The 18,807-nt window shown below is 39.7% G+C and overlaps 2 protein-coding genes across 7 annotated transcripts in view; one reads left to right on the top strand and one right to left on the bottom strand.

Moving 5' to 3' along the window:
• The first annotated feature begins 503 nt into the window (after positions 1 to 503).
• Positions 504 to 18,753, top strand: HEMK2 (HemK methyltransferase 2, ETF1 glutamine and histone H4 lysine). 5 transcript variants are annotated; one of them, XM_072994064.2, is made up of 7 exons: positions 504 to 578; positions 651 to 811; positions 1,957 to 2,043; positions 3,265 to 3,355; positions 3,762 to 3,845; positions 4,402 to 4,543; positions 6,703 to 8,044. In XM_072994064.2, the coding sequence occupies exons 2-7, from the start codon at positions 681 to 683 to the stop codon at positions 6,807 to 6,809; spliced, it is 642 nt and encodes a 213-aa protein (XP_072850165.2). In that variant the 5' UTR covers positions 504 to 578; positions 651 to 680; the 3' UTR covers positions 6,810 to 8,044. The 5 variants fall into 5 exon arrangements, with proteins under 5 accessions (XP_072850165.2, XP_072850167.2, XP_072850168.2 ...); XM_072994066.2 differs by lacking the exons at positions 504 to 578; positions 6,703 to 8,044 and adding an exon at positions 18,680 to 18,753 and having other exon boundaries at positions 587 to 811; XM_072994067.2 differs by lacking the exons at positions 504 to 578; positions 6,703 to 8,044 and adding an exon at positions 8,346 to 8,424 and having other exon boundaries at positions 587 to 811.
• The window catches only part of LTN1 (listerin E3 ubiquitin protein ligase 1), a 37,429-nt gene continuing 26,415 nt past the window's right edge, over positions 7,794 to 18,807 (bottom strand). The window contains exons 23-30 of one of the 2 annotated variants that reach the window (XM_072994062.2): positions 17,699 to 17,936; positions 16,739 to 16,813; positions 15,866 to 16,052; positions 14,023 to 14,194; positions 12,048 to 12,268; positions 9,615 to 9,809; positions 8,375 to 8,542; positions 7,794 to 7,973 (exon numbers count right to left, since the gene is read on the bottom strand). In XM_072994062.2, coding sequence (XP_072850163.2) covers positions 7,911 to 7,973; positions 8,375 to 8,542; positions 9,615 to 9,809; positions 12,048 to 12,268; positions 14,023 to 14,194; positions 15,866 to 16,052; positions 16,739 to 16,813; positions 17,699 to 17,936 — 1,319 coding nt within the window. In that variant the 3' untranslated portion in view covers positions 7,794 to 7,910. The other variant, XM_072994063.2, reaches the window with a different exon arrangement.

Here is an 18,807-nt window from a genome sequence, read left to right as displayed (position 1 = left end):
CAGCATCTCTAACTGTGCGGGGCTTTGCTTTCTTCTGTTTTGCGTACAAGAGGATTCTTTGAAAGAAGCCGATTAAAAGTTATGACTACCGAGGCTCTCGCTTGGCTAGAATTCAACAGGTAAAGCACTTGCCCATTTAATTCATTTCTATTTATCAACAGGGTTTTAAAAAGCAAAGAGTCGTCCCAAAGGGCTGATGCTTCTACACGTTCCCAGATCTTCGTAAAAATAAAGATGACGAGCGGCCGTTTTCACGTCGTCGGATTGCAACAAAAACTTCACCGCACTAACAGATGACAGCTCAGTGATGCGCAGACCGCAATCCAAGGATGCAGGGCGGCATTGCTTTTAATCGAGGTTTTGACACCGTTATGCCGACCGCCCTAATTGCAATCGGGGATTTACGCTTGGAGAGGTTAATTTATAGCTCGGAAATGTTGATTAAAAACTACAGCGGGGTATCTCTAGTTCCCCTCCTTTCCGCCGCAATTTCCGTCGTCAATCCATTGCTCTGGGATCGCTTTTCAGGCGACTTAGCCGAGCGTGACGCCAGGATGAAAGAAGCCCCGGAAGAGCGGGTGCGTTTCCCTTCCACGCGGCGGGGGGGGGGGGGGGACGCTGGGGACGGGATGATGAGTTTTGCCTTGCAGGGAATCTGCTGCGAGAGCTGAGCGGCCGGAATGATCCCGACGCCGTGGCACCAGCACGTGGGCCCGCAGGGGCCCTTCAGCGAAGTCTACGAGCCCGCCGAGGACACATTTCTCCTCCTGGATGGCCTGGAGGGCGACGCGGAGGTGTTGAGGAGCGCCTGGTGAGGGGATGGGGGCGAGCCTTGCCTGGGAGGGCGGTCCCTGGTGAAGGGGAGGAGGGCATGTGTTGCAGGGAGGGCACCCACGTGGATTGCAAGGCAGCTATCGTCTTGTTAGGACAATCATCATGTTAGATCTGCAGAGCAGGAAGGGACCCTATGGATAATCAAGTCCAGCCCCTGTCAAGTAGGCACAGTGGGGGAATCGAACTCTCAATTTCCACAACCAGAGACCTAAACCACTGGTCCCCAACCTTGGGCCTGCAGATGTTCTTGGACTGAAACTCCCAGAAGCCTTCACCACCACCTCTGCTGGCCAGGATTTCTGGGAGTTGAAGTCCAAGAACATCTGGAGGGCCAAGGTTGGGGACGGACCACTGACCATTCTAATGCCTTCCAGATGTTTGAACTGTAGCTGCCATTATTATTTGAGCATTGGCCACAGGTGGCTGCAGCTGGTCACTTTAATTCCTATCACAGCACTTCCAGAAATCTGTATCTTGGAAACTGATATACTTCCCATTTAAATGCAGCCCACACTAAATCTTTGCATTCATTATAAAATAAAAAAAACCATACTGAGTGACATGGTCTAAGTGCCATCCATTACAGCAGATCTCTAAGGCCACACTGCTTTATGCTCTTCTTGAGACACATTTGTAAGATGTGACACAACAGTTGTGTTGAAGACAGCATGCCACCTCAGTTAGAAGCAGTGGCAAGTACTTGCTGATGTAAAATCTGTTAATATTCCCTGTGACTATAGCACTCTAAGAGCTGAGGATGGGCAACTGTAACTCTCCATATGCCTTTAAGTAAAGCTTACACTGACTTTTAGCATCTGTTTTATAGTATAAGTTAATCATCATCGTCATCTTGGAACTGGAGAACTGAAAGGGACACTATGGATCATCAAGTCAAGGAGACACAGCAGGGAATTGAACTCCCAACCTCTGGCTCTGCAGCCAGAGATCTAAATTAATGAGCTATGCAGTGTAGTTCTAAAGTATTCAGGATTTCAACAAGTTTGTGTGCATACAGAAATGTAATAAGCTACACGGTCACTATTGTCTGAAGGGTACATAACAATGCCAATTTCATGCTCATCTTTTTGCACCTTTATTTTTTTGCAAAAAATATATATGCAGCATTGACATCTGCCTTGAAGTAGGATGTGGATCTGGTGTAGTTTCAACTTTTTTGGCTTCCATTTTTGGACCCACAGCATTATACCTGTAAGTAGATTCTCTTTTAAGTAATGTAGAGTAAATGGAAACTGGAGTGCATTTGACCTTTTGGTGTATATGGTACTTAACCCCACCCCCACCACAGCTTATAAGTTTGTCTACCTTTGTTTTTCATCTTTTCAGAAGGCAGAACAGTATGTGTAACTGTTGGACCTAATACTAAACTATGGTTTGCAAAAAAACTCTTTCCCAACACAGATTCCAATACAGGAACCATAGATACATACTATTTTTTTAATTATTGCAACAAATGCTTTAGGCTGCACAATTAGTTCAAAATACAGTGGTGCCTCGCTTAACGATGTTAACTGGTTCAAAAAAAATCGCTATGGAAAAACATCGCTAAGCGAAACACCATTTCCCATAGGAATGCATTGAAAACCGGTTAATCCGTTCCAATGGGAACGGATTGCCATCCTTAAGCGAAAATCACCATAGGAAACATCGCTAAGCATACAGCTTTCAAACCTGCAGTTCAATGCTTTCCAATGGGGGAGAAAAAAATTCACCAAAAATTAACAAAGAGTCAGATCAAAGCCAAATTAAGTTTGCTCACGTTTTAGAAGGTGCACTAACGATCCCAAACACTTTAAACCATTTTTGAACCTCTTAAGACACTTTAAAAATAGCGAAAACGGAACATCGCTAAGCGAAACGGGACCTAAAACTGTCTTCGCTAAGCAAGGCAAGGTCCCGAACATCGCTATGCAAATTTTCCCCATAGGGAACATCGCTAAATGGACATCGCAAAATCGCTCCAAAAACCTCATTGCTAAGCGCATACATCGTTAGACGAGGCAATCGCTAAGCGAGGCACCACTTTAGATTGTTGAGAAAGTGTCTTCATGGGTTGAGTTGCTTCAAAGACTAGTGATGCTTTTGTGGCTACATTTGGTTTTTTAGTTTTCCTTTTTATGAATACTAAGTTGCTTTGGAGTGGAAAGCCAGAGTATAAATGTAAAAAATAAATAACGATGGATGAAAGCAAACTAGGACTATCTGAATTCTTCAGACAAGTGACAGCTAATATGACTTAATAGTTGCAAACTGCACTAGAAAAAATGTCTTTCTAGGCACTACAGCTTTTTGATATAAATTGTAGTATAGTTTCAGTACCATCTCATCAAAATCATATTAATGTTGTTCTTGTTTTCTTCAGTTGACCAGATAGCTTGTATTATCCGAGTCTGACTTGTTTTGTATTTCCAGGTGTACTGATATCAACCCTGTGGCAAGTCTGTGCACAGTGGAGACAGCAATACGTAACAAAGTTGATATTCAACCCATAATAACAGATCTGGTAAGAATCAAATTATAATGGATTCTTCTGGCAGGTCACCAGTTTAATCATATATTACTACTATCATTAAAATATATTGCATGCCTTACATCAAATCTAGTAAAATCACAGTACAATACTTAAAAAACAAATTCCCACAATGTGAATGCAGATTGTCTGTTTTGTATTACTATCCTTCCCTGGAAGGAGTCTCTTACATGATTTTGCCTAGGCCAGCTTTCATGACATTAGCAGTAAATGGTTTTGGCGAGCTTGTAGATGGCAGCCTGTATATAAAGCAAGCGAACAGCATTTTCTGGCTTCTACTGGAAGACTGGTTTTCCATAAATAGGTTAATATACAGATATCTTTCACTTCTGCTGTATTTTTCACAGTTTTAAATTATTTAACCTCTACATATGTCTAGGTCACAGGATTGTTGCCACGATTACACGGGAAAGTTGATCTGCTAGTATTTAATCCACCCTATGTGGTAACTCCTTCTGTTGAGGTAAGAACTGTATGAGAATTCAGTTGAGAAAATCAGTTACCAACCTATTAAATATTTGTTATCCGCTGAATGCATAATGCTTTATTTGTCTGAAAATGCTAAAGAAAAGGTTGAATGGCCATTGGCTACTTGAACTTTATTTTCTCTAGTTTACTTGCAGCAGTTCCCAATAACTCTGCATTTATCTAGGTAATGTGCTTAAGTGTTTGTATATTTTCTGAAAACCTGATTTTCTGCATATTTGTAGCCTGTTTCTGTGCACATTCACTCATCAATAAGACCTTCTGTGTCTGTTGGCACTTGTTCACATTGCAATGGATGTAGGTTTTCTACCTTTATGAGGCTTTACATCACAAACAGGTTCATTGAAACCTGCTTCTTCAGTCATCATTGCTAGTAAGGTCAGCTTGCTATAAAAGCCTAATTTAAAAGCTACACAAATAGGTGAATGAGATAAGGAACTCAATACAAGTATCTTTGACTTCAGACATGGTAGAGGTCAAATTATTTCTTCTAAAAATGCCACTTGGTCAATTTCCTGTGTCATTTATTCTAGGTAAAAAATCATGGAATACAGGCAGCCTGGGCTGGAGGTAAAAATGGCAGAGAAGTTATGGACAGACTCTTCCCACTGGTACCAGACTTGCTTTCACCCAAAGGATACTTTTACTTAGTTACAATCAAAGAAAATAATCCAGGTAAAAAGAGTTTCCTTTTAAAACCGTGGGTTCACTGAATCTCTTAAAAAAAATAACCTTCAAACTGTAAATATTGCTCTTATGACACTATTATTATATTGGATGTTATTATATCAAAAATCTTTTCAGACACAGCAATTATTCCAAACAAACGAGTCACAATCCCTGTAATCTGAGGATGGCATTATGCCACACTGGGCTCTCATTTCTCTGCACATGGATTAACACCACCAAAAACAGCCCTCAAGCGGATACGTAGAGAGGGCCCTTCATGCATTATCAGAGTCTGGGAACCTATTATGGAAAAGCTAACGTTATTGTTATTCTTTTGAAAAACAGCATGTTGTTCATTACATGGACAACTCACATAGCTCATAACTTATCTTTTAAAAGTACAAAAATAACTCAGCACCAATGTTTTGAAGAAATAAGTAGCCATCCAAACGTAACGTAAGTGGTTGTTGCATTATTTTTCAAAATAATAACTTTGCCACCAGTCCTAAAATAACATCAGGTAAATGACACTGAAGAGCCAGAGTTTGAGAGTTCAATTGCCCGCTGTGCCGCCTTACCAGGGACTGGACTTGATGATCTATGGGTCCCTTCCAGCTCTGCATTCGTAAGATGATAATGGTGATTTTGGAGTTGTTTCTAAGCTTTGAGCATCTCCCATATAAATGTTCTCATCCCCACTGCCAGTATTCACACAGTAAGTAAGAGGAGTGGCTCAACTCTGGCTCTCTCGAATAAGAAATGGGACTACTCACAGATAAGATAGTTGTTTCTACATGACACTGGGAGTATCAAGGTATGCATATATATATATATTGGTTATATATATATATAGTCAATTATAGAACGTGAAGAATGGGAAGAGCAGGGTGAGAGAAGGGGCCTGCCTGGAACTGGGTAACCCTATAGTTAAGACCTCTGGGTAGTGTGGGCGGCATATAAATTGAATGAATGAATGAATGAATGAATGAATGAATAAATGAATGAATGAATGAATGAATGAATGAATGAATGAATAAATAAATAAATAAATAAATAAATAAATAAATATTGTGGAGGTGCAGATTAGGACACCAAAGGGTGGCATGGTTAAACAGCTCCTATGGCACTCCAGAAGGATATTTTAAGAGGGAAATAAAAAGTTCATGTTTTCTGCTCTCAAAAACCTTACCACAGCAATATATACAAATAAAGTGCTCTAATTTAGAGCTAGCGGCTGGTTCTCAGTCTAAAATCCCTAGTGCTTTACAGAAGAGTAGGGACACCTTTTCTGAGGCTTTGGGGGAGGAGAGACAGGATATGTGTTTTCCATTTCTTCCTTCTGCCCCAGTCCATACTGAGAGCCATGGTTCCAGGCTGGTGTTTTAAACTAAAATAACTTCTCAGAAGCTGCAATATTTTGTTGTTATCACTGTTCTTTTATTGATTATATGTAGGAAAACCTAGGAGTTAAGCTGTGGCCTTGACATTCCTGCACATAGTTTCTATAGGTATCTTAAGTCATTCAGAAAAAAGGCAGGGAATGACACTCTAGTAAAGGTAAGCTGAAAAGTAGATAGAGGTACAGGGTATTTTTCCCACAAGAGGCAAGCTGAAGCTAAAATGGTTCATAGCAATTACTTATCTGTTTAATTTAAATGCATGTTTATGGTCTTTATAAATAGAAGAATGGAAACATTAGATAACACTGCATCTGTGAGTGTTAGTTTTCTGCCTAAATACAAATGCAAATTTACTCAAACAAATGTGAAATTCTGCATTATCAACAACTTTGTTTTGGGGCCATGTATGAATATTTGCCAGGTAGTCCCACTCTTACGTCTGAGGAAGTGGACTCGTTCACCAAAGGCCACTTTAAAATATAGTAGTTAGTCTTTAAGTTTCCAGAACATATTTGTCTTCTTCATTTTTATTTTGTTTTTGCATGATATCCTCACACAGACTAACATGGAAGCCTTTTTAAACTATTCCTAAAAGCAGTTTCACCATCCTCCACATGTACATTTTTCTCCTTCCCTGTTTATTTTCCAGATAAAATACAGAGGAGGAGGAGAGGGAAATGTTGCAAGAATTTTTTAAAAATGTTGGCAATAGGTTTTATTCAAAAGAAAGGCTAATCAAACTGTCATTTTTTTAAAAAATTCCAGATGAAATTATCAAAAACTTGGAGAAGGGTGGTTTAAATGGCTCTAAACTACTTTCCAGACAAGCAGGAAGAGAGAACCTCTCAGTACTCAAGTTTTGCAAGTCTTGAAGAGGACTGTTCTTGTTTATTGTCTTGCTAAATTCAAGACATAAGAGACATTCGGTACAGTATCCCAATGGTGGCAAACTGAATGGTGGTGAGAGGACACTCCTTGCTAATGATGTGGGTTCCACTGCAAGACAGACACCATGTAGCCATTTTGTTTTTCCTCCCCCACTCTGAGATGTGAGCAACCAAACAGCTGATGGTGAAACAGAGAGCCATACAGTACAGAAGACCGATAAACCTCCTCTGTTGCAGAAATGCACCATGGAATTCATTCTCTGCTGCTTCTCCCACTGTTCCAGCTCCAGGTGAAGATGCTACTTAATGGAAAGCAAAGGCCCTTATCAGAGTAATCGCAGCATGTTGCTGCCAAGCCCACTTGCTGGACCTCCTGCTGTCTCCTTAAATTTAATGATCAGACTACTGTGTGCTTCTATAAATAAAATTGCCTGTGAGGAAGACTGAGCCACTAGGGCTGAACACCAAAGACTGGCCTGAAACCAGCAAATAATGCCTAGTTGAAAAGCTAAGCAAAATTAATCAGCCCTAATCATTTTAACCGATGTTACTATACTTGTATTTGCAAGTAAATGTGGTCGGTAACCAGAATGAAGTGAAAAGATTTCTCTCAGAGTTGCACTCATAGCAACACTTGCAAAAACTCGTAATCTTTCCTACTGGTAACGCAAGCTGTTACACAGGGTTACATTATCAGAGTGGATGTACAAGCAGGCCTAGTGGAAATTAAAGAGCAAAGTCTGGTCACCTAGGGAAAGGTGTCCATAAAAACTGTATTTCAACAATAACAACCATGTTCTCTAATAGATTTGATGTCATTTCCTAAAAGGGTAGCTGGGCACATTTAAATGTTTTACGCAAAAGTGTTTCCATTGCAAGTGTCAAAATATTTTAATATAGTGAATAAATTAAGACATCTTAATATAAAAATTCCCATGTATGATTTTGTACAGCATGCTGACCACCAAGGAATGTAAGATTTTTATTTGCAGATAAAGCTAGAACTAAATTGGCTTCTTACACAGCTAGATCCATACGTGATTGTCATTTTGTTTGAGAAGTTCACTGAAGCAGAGAAGGTGTCTTTCAGAAGAAGGTCTCTCGACAAAGGGGACAGGTTGACTTGTTGCTAGATGTAAACCATTTGTACTAGAAGAGTGAAAAACAGTGTGAAAAAGTTTCATTTGCCAGACATTCAATATTAAATTGCTAGCTACTTAGACTGCCAAGGTTTATTTAATATTTGGATAAAAATTAAAGATAAATATATTTCTGAAGTATCCACACACGCACAAAGGATCCTTAAAAGCCTATGAATTCAAGATATTGTACACCTATGATGGAAGTTGCAGTCTGTGATACCAGGAGTGTATCACGTTAGGAAATGCTGGCTTTGGATATTTACATTAGTTTTTACCCAGTTCTAATATGGCTGCTCAGCATTCAGATCCTTAGCTTTAGTACAGGTAAATGGACATTTGTATAATTTACTTCTACGTATTCATTTCCTTTATATCTTAGGCTAATATCTGCCTACTCCAGTTACTTACCAGACAAGCTGAATGGAACTTTTTCTTGCACATTCTGCATGCTTTCTTAGGGAGGGAGTAGTTGGAGCCATGAATAACCGAGAAACAGATCATGCAGTCTTCAACACCTTCAAAACGTTTATCCACATTGTTTTTCCAAAGCGCTAAACCTTCCATAATGCTTCCATTCTTAAAAAAACAAACAAAAAACCCTTCCTTTCAAAACCCAATAATGCATTTTTCCAATATACTGGTTTGTGGTACTTACCAAAGTTTTACAGGAAACATTTTAAGACATGGAACATGAAGCTGGCACTCTTGAAGCACTATGTCTAAACAGAGTACTCCGGAGTACACAGATGGGAATGGATCTGTATGCTTGTTCTTCCTCAGAGCTATATGCACCTACCCAAGTACTGCAATATTCATTAGGCTTCATGCATGAACCAAGTTTACAGTAGTTACCTCTGTAGTGTTTAGCTCTGTCAGGTGACCATTCCACTCCTGGAGTTTTATTGCAGTTACTTCCCATACAATACGGGTGTTAAGCTGCCATTTTTAATGAGCAGCTATGCTATATGTAGAATTCTTTTGTGAAAAGGAAACTAAGTCAAACTCAAGTGCCTTTCATTCAAAATGAATAAATAATTAGTTACAAGCCAGGCTCTCGATTTCATATTCCACTAAACTCACATTAATCCTAAAAGATATATTCAGAGATGGACAGCTCTGATCCTCCAGATGGTTTTAAGTTATCATTCCCATAATCCCTCATCAGGACAACTGGGAGGTATAGGCCAAAATATCCAGAGAGTCAGTGTCCCACCTCTCAATAAAATTTCAGGTTGATTTGTTTATTTTTTAGAAGCCAAATAGAACTTGAAATAAGGAGGAAAACGAATCAGCAGTTACCTTTCTGGGTTTTATAGTACATTCTTGGGGAAGCACACACAGCAGTACAAATGTAAGAACAAGTTATATTTTTTGAACAGAAAAACTGAAAAGTGCTAAACAACAAAAGATAGTTACTACGCTCAGAGTTTTGATGTTGTCTAAGAATACTGTTCCTGCTCCTTGAAGCACATTATAATGCTCTCTGAACTAGCTATAAATATGCAGCTGAGGAACACAACCAACCAACAGATATATCACTTCTATTACAACAAATTGAACAAAAACATTCTTTAAAGCAAGAGCGGAGATCCTTTTGAAACTCAGGTTAACAAAATAAGAAACAAAATGTTTTTTATGGGAAGCCAACCTGATGGGTGAGGTATGTGCTCAGTTGCAACATCCAATTGCGCCACTGCTGAACTGCTACTCCAACTCTCTTTCCACTCTCAACAACTATGGAGCCCAGAGGGTAATTTGGGGGAAGCTGTATGATCAGTTCAATGAATATATCATCAACAGAGTAGGTAGCAATGACTTCTCGAGTAGCAGGTCGGGCTTTCACCTGTGGGGGTGGGGAAGGAAAGGAGTGGGCAGAAAACTTTTTACTTTCAACAGAAAAATGCTACCAAGCAACTACACAAAAGCAGAGCTGTAAGAAGTTACTTTTTTGGGCTGCAACAGCAGAATCCCTCGGCCAACATGATCCACGTTCTAGTAGCTGCAGTCGGAAAAAAAATGTATCTTTTCCAAGTTCTGCAACAAAAGCTAGAAATGTGCAATAACATACCTGCAACTCTCCCTCAACAAAACTGGGTGTTCAACCGAGTAAACTGTGATTCAAACAGAGCCCACTGATTACTACAAAGGTTTAACAAGGATGGTTCAGAAGCAACTGTAAAAAGAAATTGCTACTAACACCTTACATACTGTGGGAAACTGACTCCTACTGTGACATCAGGAACGCTGGTTAGAAGACAGAAACTTAAAATATCCAACTAAAGGAGTGACCTACTAGTCAAAAGACAGAACAATACAAACCTATGTACTGTATTAATTTTTATGGCTAGTATCCTGTTTAGGAATGTGAAGTGAATGTGAATACTTCCACCAGAGCAATGGTCTGTGCTATCTCTTTCTTGCTATTAAATAAGCCAGAGATCGTCCCATTAAGATGAACAGGGCTGTATGCTTGGCACAAGGAAGTAGTGGATTCCTCTTTGTGCAATGTCAGAAAAATACTGTGTAGACAGAATGGTCAAGGACACTGGCCTATCTGTGGTTACAGGAGTGTATGTTTGAGTCACAATTTTTTTTTCTCAGAGAAGCAACACTATTCTGGAATCGTTATGTTCCATTTGTGCCATCACAAATAAAGGCATTTCTAGATTTCATTTTGCTCAGCTGTGGATTGTCTCTAATGAACAGAAGTGGTGCTTTAATCTACACCACTAGTCGCACATCCGGAGCTGGAGTCCCGGAGGCAATTTGTGTCATTCTGCCAACTCCTGGGACGTCGCTGGAACCAATTGTATTGGCTCTTGCCTTTCCATTGGACTATTTCAGCGACGTGGAGAGGGGGGATTTGCTGCTTGGGTAATAGCCTATCCTCCATATTATTTTACCCAGGCTTCATGCTCTGGAGAGGACACTCCAGCTTCGCATACAGCATTGAAACAACATGGAAAGGGATTGTCACTCTCGAATTGGCCTTCTCAGCCATGCTAGATGCTGTTCCAAGTCCTCCATACAGAGCACGTTACCATAGTCTCTCGAGACTGAAGGATGCCTAACACCACCAGTCACACAAATTTATTTTTCTGGAAGTGCACTTGGATACCGTTTCACATTATATTTCCAATCAAACACTAGATATAGACTTTATTTGCAGTACAGTGGTGCCTCGCTTTACGAGTGCTCCGTTTGACGACGAAATCGCATTACGCTGAAGATTTTGCGATCGCAAAAGCGATCATAAAACGATGTTCCCTATGGGGAAATTTCGCTTTGCGATGATCGGTTCCCTGTTTTGGTAACCGATCATCGCAAAGCAATGATTTTCGGCTAGCTGATCAGCGGTTTCAAAATGGCCGCCGGGTGAAAAACATGACCGCCCGCTGTGTTTAGGGACGGATTCCTCGCTGCAGGGGCAGCAGAAATGGCCGCGCTATGGAGGATCTTTTCTGGACGGTGAGTTTTAAGCCCATAGGAATGCATTAATTGGGTTTTAATGATGTTTTCCTTCGACAGCGATTTTTGCGGAACGAATTAACGTCATGTGAGGCACCACTACTACGTTTTCTACAATGTAAGACCTACAATACAAAGATATAATGTATCTACCCAAGCCTGCCGAGGTCTTGAGATCTTTGAGAAATCCTTCCCCCTGTTTTACCATCCTCAAAGGCATGCTTAGTGAAGGCCTAAGAGGCAGCGTAGTCAGTGACTCTCCCAGGCTGTGGGAATCCCTTCCACGGGAGGCCAGGTTGGTTTCCGCTCTGCTCCCCTGCTCCTCCTCCTGGCAGGCAAAACCCTTTTTATTTAGAGAGGCTTTTGGCTACTGAACAGCTTGGGGTATTGTACACATTCTTTTGCTCTTTTACATGGATTTAAATAGTTTTAATTCAAACTTGTTTTTACTAATACTGATACAGTTCATTAAAAAAAAATTATCGCTTGTTTTAGTGATATCTGTTTAAATTCGTGTTGTGAGACACCCTGAATCCTGCACCCAGAGGCTACAAACATGCAGAAGATAAATAGATAGTAAAATGCATAAACGTATAGCTAAGACAATACCAACCATCATGCCATTAAATAACTGTGTACTGGTCTGCACAGAAGCTATCTCTTGCGAGGAAAGTATGCTGCTGACATATCTGCTTGTAAATTTATCTACTATGCTGAAGACTCGTTTCTCACAGCTATTCCACCAAAGGCGAACCATGGCTGGCAGATCTTTCAGCGTCATGCAGTAAACAGAGCAAGCCAAATGTGGGATTTGAGATGACAGTGCTGATGTGTCTGGAGAAGAAATAAGGAAAGTATGGAAGTAAGAGCAATTTTTAAAGCATCTTTCTTAAACATATACTCTAAATTTAAAAAAATCATTTCTTGACATTGAAGGCACAATAGTGTCCACTTGGAAATAAGTCCCACTGAGTTCTGTGGAACCTGCTCCCAGCTGAACAAGGTTTCATTTGTTTTTAGTAAAGTAGGTATAGCATACTCTAGCGGGGAGAATCTTTTGATGGTCAGCTGTATTACAAACTTGTCTCTACTCTTTAAGAATCTGAACTGCTCTCCTGATTACAGGGAGAAAAAAGTTGAAACCTATCATAATGATATGCAAAGAGGAGGAACCTGTGTTCCTTGTTTATGTCAATTTTTCTCTTAAACATTACCTGTTCCTCCCTCCAACGCGGCATAGAACAAATGAGCTAGTTAACAAAAGAAATTAAGCACTCGGCAAAGGAAGTGTAGGTAAGCACTGCAGGCATCTGTTTTAAATGGCAGCTTAGTGTGCATCTACCTCTGGGGAAGCATACCACTTCATTCTATGCCTCGTTACTCTCTCTCAAATGATTACTGCAGGAAAGTTGATAGCTACCAAAGGAGGCTTGAGCTTCTCAACAACAATACACTGAAGTGGAGCTTTTATTTAGGAACTATTCAGTGTGGGAGGTCCAAATTGCTCCAGTTGTTCCAATTATGACCTGGAATAAGTGTGGTACAGACATGCTTTAACGATTGGACTTTTTGAAATTAATTTTAGTGGGATGTGAAGCCTATTCAATTTTTTTAATGAGTTGCTTGGTAAGTAACATAAACTATGTCAATATACAGTGGTGCCTCACTTAACGATTGCCTCGTTAAATGACAAAACCGCTATACGATGACTGTTTTGCAATCGCTTTTGCGATCACAAAACGATGTTTTAATAGGCAAAATCCGCTTTGCGACGATTGGTTCCCTGCTTCGGGAACTGATTCTTCGCATTACAGCGTTTTTAAAACAGCTGATCGGTGGTTTCAAAATGGCCACCCACTGTGTAAAATGGCTCCCTGCTGTGTTTTTGGACTGATTCCTCGCTTTACAAGCACCGAAAAATGGCCACCCCTATGGAGGATCTTTGCTGGACGGTGAGTTTTTCAGCCCATGGGAATGCACTGAATGGGTTTTCAATGTGTTTCAATTGGATTTTTTTATTTCGCTTAATGAGGATTTCGCTCTACAGTGATTTCGCTGGAATGGATTATCCTCATTAAGCAAGGCACCTCTGTATTAGCTGAAATCCTGTTGCTTAATGTAGTAAGTTATACTGAAGTAGTCCCACTGAATCTGTGGGAATTTGGCAAGTCAGTTCCTCCATAAGTTCCACTGATTTAAATGGGTTTACCTAGCTGTGGCTTACTTTAGAGTAATAAGTTGCAACTAGAATAGGTCCATTTGAATCAATGGACATTGCAGAGAAGCTGACTCACCAAATTCCCCACTGATTCAATGGGCCTACTCTATTATAGCCGCCCCGAGTAGACATTGTCTAGAGGGGCGGGGTAAAAGTCGAATAAATAAATAAATATATTATGACTGGATTTTAGCCATTATTTGCAATAAATGACCTAAAGGGCAAGTTAATCATTTCCCAACAACGGCTAGCATAAGCTAAAGCTAAAAAGCCAACAAGGTTTCAAACAATGCTATTTTACAAGAAAATACATTTAACTTTTTTAAAGATTCAGATGGCTTCCAGTAAAGTTTAGAACATTTGGACCAACCTTCAATGTCTAAATTTATCTCTTCAGTAAAGTACGTTTTTACATCCTTATTTGGAAGTTCAGCTGTTGATCCTGGCAAAGTTGGATTTTCTGGCATAAGCCTGAACAGGTGATATAGCAGTTTATTTAAACTCTTACTTCTTCGAAGGTACTGTGAATAGAGAGCCCGCAGCTGATAGTTTAAAAAGGAAAAAAAGGGGGGGGAAGGGAGATTAGAGTACTTTCTAGTAAATATATATTCTCAGAAACAAATGAAAGAATGTACACAATGTACATACAGTTATGGCGAAAATATTGTGCATTTTGGGGTTTCTGTGTGGGATTTATCAGATTTGACTTTTCTTCTATTTTTTGTGTTGTTCCTATGCAAACCAAAGAAATGAATGTGTGAGTACCAAAATATTTGCAACTGCAACAATTTTCTGAGAGAAGGGTTGCATTTTCTGACAGAATTGCAAGGGTGCCAATATTTTTAGCCATGACTGTAATAAGAAGAAAAGGTTTAGTGAGATTCATGACAGATTAGATAAGAATGTGCTTATATCAAATCCTGACATGAATTTCTAAATAAACTAATGTTACCTCATTAACTATTTAAGAAGGAAGATCAAAATCTCAAGCACATGTTTCCATAAATAATTTAGCAAAGTCAAGATGAAATAACCTCTTGGCAAAGTGACAGCTTTCTATGCCATGCAATGTAAGGCCCACCAAAACTCACATATCCAGAGATTAATGTGAAGGAAGGCAAACAAACAAACAAACAGAGAAAGGATCATGAGCAAAAAACATTTTGTATAAAAGATCCATGTACTAGAAAACACTACATATCACCAGCCTAGGCACAGGTATCAAAACTATCCTCTGTTAACACCCATAACTGTTACTGATGCATAAAGATAAATTCTTATACATCTTCTTAAATATGAATAGATATTTTCAGTGTTTACAAAGACTGAATTGGTTGTTGTGGGTTTTTCAGGCTCTTTTGCCGTGTTCTGAAGGTTGTTCTTCTTAATGTTTTGCCAGTCTCTGTGGCCGGCATCTTCAGAGGACAGCACTTTGTGCTGATGTAGCTGAAGATGCCGGCCACAGAGACTGGCAAAGCGTTAGGAAGAACAACCTTCAGAACACGGCCAAAGAGCCCGAAAAACCCACAACAACCATTAGATCCCGGCCGTGAAAGCCTTCGCGAACACAAATACTGAATTCATAATTCATATTTCTCTATCAATTTGAGAAGCCAATGCTATCTTCAAGGTAATCATAGTACGTTAGCTATGAGGCAGACGATAAGAGAGTTCATTTATGCACGGTTGCTTTCCTGCTGCCAGGCATGGGAAAGAAAACAGTGTGTGAGTATCCAAATCTTTCCTTTCAAGAAAATATGAGTTGTATGAATGCAGATTGTTCAGAACAATACTATTTATTCAAACAGGAATAGAAAGGGTTGCACCTATTCTCTTTATATTTAGAAGTACTTTTTTTCCATACATGTTAAAATTATTCCCAATAAAACCTGTTTTCAGAAGGTGAAGAACTGAAGGAATGTACATAATAAGAGGGAGAAAACATTCAGTGGGATTTACAACAGATTAGATAAGAATATTTAAAACACATGCATCTAACAGGAATGCAGTAAAACAGACAGTTTGAAGCTCCAAGTTCAGGACAAAGAAAGCTGTAACATTCTTGCTATTCTAACTAATGGTTTTCAAAACAAGGCATCCTTGGTTTCATAACAGCTCTACAACAGGATTATCACAAACAGCTATGCACAGAACAGTACTGAAGCTGAACTGTTTTGTCCCTAAAAAGATGTGGAGAGGTGAGAACAGTTTACCTGAGAAGGTGCTGCTTTGAAGAAAGTTAGTATTAATTTCCAAGTGAGAAGATACCCTAAAATAAGGCAAAACTCCTCACTCAGTGGTTGAACAACTGCAAACTCCCCAACTGGAACGCACTCCAGGATGTTTATTAGCAAGTTTTCTTGGGTAGCAAGAACAGTCATAAGAGCTGCTGGTGGGGACCTAAAATGAAGACAGGAAGCAGAAGAAGAAAGCAGACCTATTTCCATTATATTGAACATGTCAACCCACTCAATGCAGTTTACCTTACATCAGAAAATTCAATAGATGGCTAATTTTTCCCACAGAGAAAAGGAAAGTTTCCAAGCATCTAGGACACAATGTCACCAAAGGACAAACAACACCTCAAATGCTAATAACCTGGATATTAAACCTGTCCTATTTGATTGTACCCAGAACAGGGAGCAGAGAGAGCCACATACTACACCATAATTAACAAATATGCAGATGGCAGTTGGGGCCCCTCAGGGTGAGTCAGGAACTGAAACAGTGTATAATACCCAGACCAAATGCTGTTTAACTGCTTAAGAGGAAAGCCACCAGAAAGGAACCAGCACAAACTGACCAACCCCTTGGAAGAGGAGCTTCTATCAGCATGATGCCTCTTAAGGACCGCCAAACTGAGGACCAGAGATGCACTTCTGTCTTTGAAAACACCTCTGTTTCAACTCTGAAGAGGAATTAAATGACTGTGCACTTTTCTGCAAGGTTCCTATCTGTATCCCTTCTGATACAGACATAGTGGAATATAGTGTAATAATGGGTAATAATAGAAAGTTTAGCAAGCAGTTTTGAAAGTTCTGCGAAGATAGACAACATTGATGATAAAAAAGAAAAAAGAAACATACAATAGCACTTCCTCTTCTTCATCACCATAGGATTTGAGGTCTTCATTGTCAAATTTAGGTAAATCAGACATTAACCTAAGGTATTGGAAAGAGGGGGGGGGGAATAAGTGAAAATAATAATTGACATTCTTGCAACCCAATGGTTGTCATACTGTTAAAAATGAATATACAATCATATTCATCTGTATGGAGAAATTCTACAAATCATATTCTATTACTATAGAGAAGTAAACTGCCTTACTCCTACATATAGATGTTGGTGACACATAAATATTTTCTGATTATATACTAGAGCCAAATCCAATCATATTCTACTGACAGCATTACTGCTGTCAATGGACCGGGCCATGGAGACAGATCTCCCGCATGCACTGGTGCTCCACCCACGCCCCACCCACCCATGCATGTGCCACACCCACTTAAACATGCACGCTGCACGCCCATGCATGCACACCCCATCCACCCCCCGTGCACGTGGAGCACCCCCACCCACCCACGCACAGACCCGCCCCCCAATCAGTCCACAGTTTGGAAAAGGCTGGGGACCACTGCTCTACAGGATACCACTCATGAGGGAAGAGGTAGAGAGATCTATTAGGTGATGACAAGACAGCAATGGTTGCCAGCCCTTTCAAGAAGAGATGGAATAATGAAATTGCAGCAATCTGATTCACCCCAAGATTTCCCTCAAAACTTGAGCTTCAGAAACATACAGCAGTGGTCACTGAACAAAGTGGGTCTTGAAAGTCAAGGACCCGCATTTGGGATGGAGGCTGGGCACTCAGTCTTGCTCAACTTCAGCTAGCACTGCTGCAATTTATAGATTACATATCACTACATTTGTAGAACATATTGAATAGTAATGGTCATTATGCTCATAAGTTATTTTCTTCAAATAAAACTGCCACTGATTAAAAAATACAAAAAGTGATTGAAAATTGTGAGGGGAGAAAAACTTACTTATTTAACATGTGATATACCGTAATTTGAACAGGTGTAGCTTTGAAAAGCAGTAATGGTGACAGTACGTTTAACAAGGTCTGCAGTTTATCAGGCAGGTTTGTCTTCTGGCCAGCAACAAATCTAGGAGGAAGTTTATGGTTCAGTAACTGATCCTTTGATGTATATGTCAAAGCTCTGCCCAAGGATTTCAACATGGAGTCTTGAAATGAAGTCTCCAGAGCACCTTTTTCTTTCCCTATTCAGCAGAAGAGAGAAGACAATTCACATTTTTTTTATTCAGTTTGGCAGGCAGGACTAGTACATCTACCTAGTAAAACCATTCAAAAATATTTATATACAAATATGACAGCATACTCTCATATTAACATGGAGTATTTTCAGAACAGTACTAGAAGTCTATGGCTAAAACCAACCTTAGACTGGGGAGGGGGGGAGACATCTACAGAAATGACCACCAGTAATATAAGTCTCTTTTATTTCCACAAATCTTCTTCAAGTTATAACTAATTTTGGACTTAGCCTCTAATTTTTGTTAACTGGTTCAAACAGCTACTCATTGGTATTTGGGTATAATACTGCACTGCACTACACTGCTCAAATAAAATTATGAAAGCAAAATCATTTTTAGGCAATGGGTTTGGACTCTTGATCAAATGGGAGACTTTGGAGTCAACAGGGAATAGGTGAAAGAAGTATCCTTCCACCTTACAGTATCAGCAAAATTAGTATTTTATACAGCCAGGAAAGGGCTGTGACAAAGTAGACATTCTGTTTAGAATGGGGAGAGACTGCAAGTCCTGTAAGCTGTGAAAAAGTACAGATTTATGGAAGTCTGTTACATATTTCCATCCATGGGTTTTGTAAACCAGGCATAATATCAATCAGTTAAGGAAATGTGTATTTTGGGTTTTAAAAATGGGTAAGATATTTTACTCCTAGAAATATAAATGGATAATAATCAAAAGTATTTCCTCACAGGTAATAAGAGTGAATTGAGTACAGCAGGAAAAGAAACTGGAATATGAAGGAAAGGAATGCCCTGATGGTGTATGTTGAATACTGTACATCCCATTGAGTATTGTGCATCATTACTCTGGAAACGTGGC

This window comes from Pogona vitticeps, chromosome 3 (genome assembly GCF_051106095.1).
Source record: "Pogona vitticeps strain Pit_001003342236 chromosome 3, PviZW2.1, whole genome shotgun sequence".
Taxonomy (NCBI): Eukaryota; Metazoa; Chordata; class Lepidosauria; order Squamata; family Agamidae; genus Pogona; species Pogona vitticeps.
Note: the sequence above shows the minus strand (reverse complement) of the source record. Positions and strands in the feature narration are given on the sequence as shown.

Excerpts from the sequence above, each read along its gene's own strand:
- HEMK2 (XM_072994064.2), top strand. The coding sequence starts at position 681 with ATGATCCCGACGCCGTGGCACCAGCACGTGGGCCCGCAGGGGCCCTTC. Across the intron at positions 2,044-3,264 it reads GGACCCACAGCATTATACCT|GTGTACTGATATCAACCCTG; the intron begins GTAAGTAGATTC and ends TTGTATTTCCAG. Across the intron at positions 3,356-3,761 it reads AACCCATAATAACAGATCTG|GTCACAGGATTGTTGCCACG; the intron begins GTAAGAATCAAA and ends ACATATGTCTAG.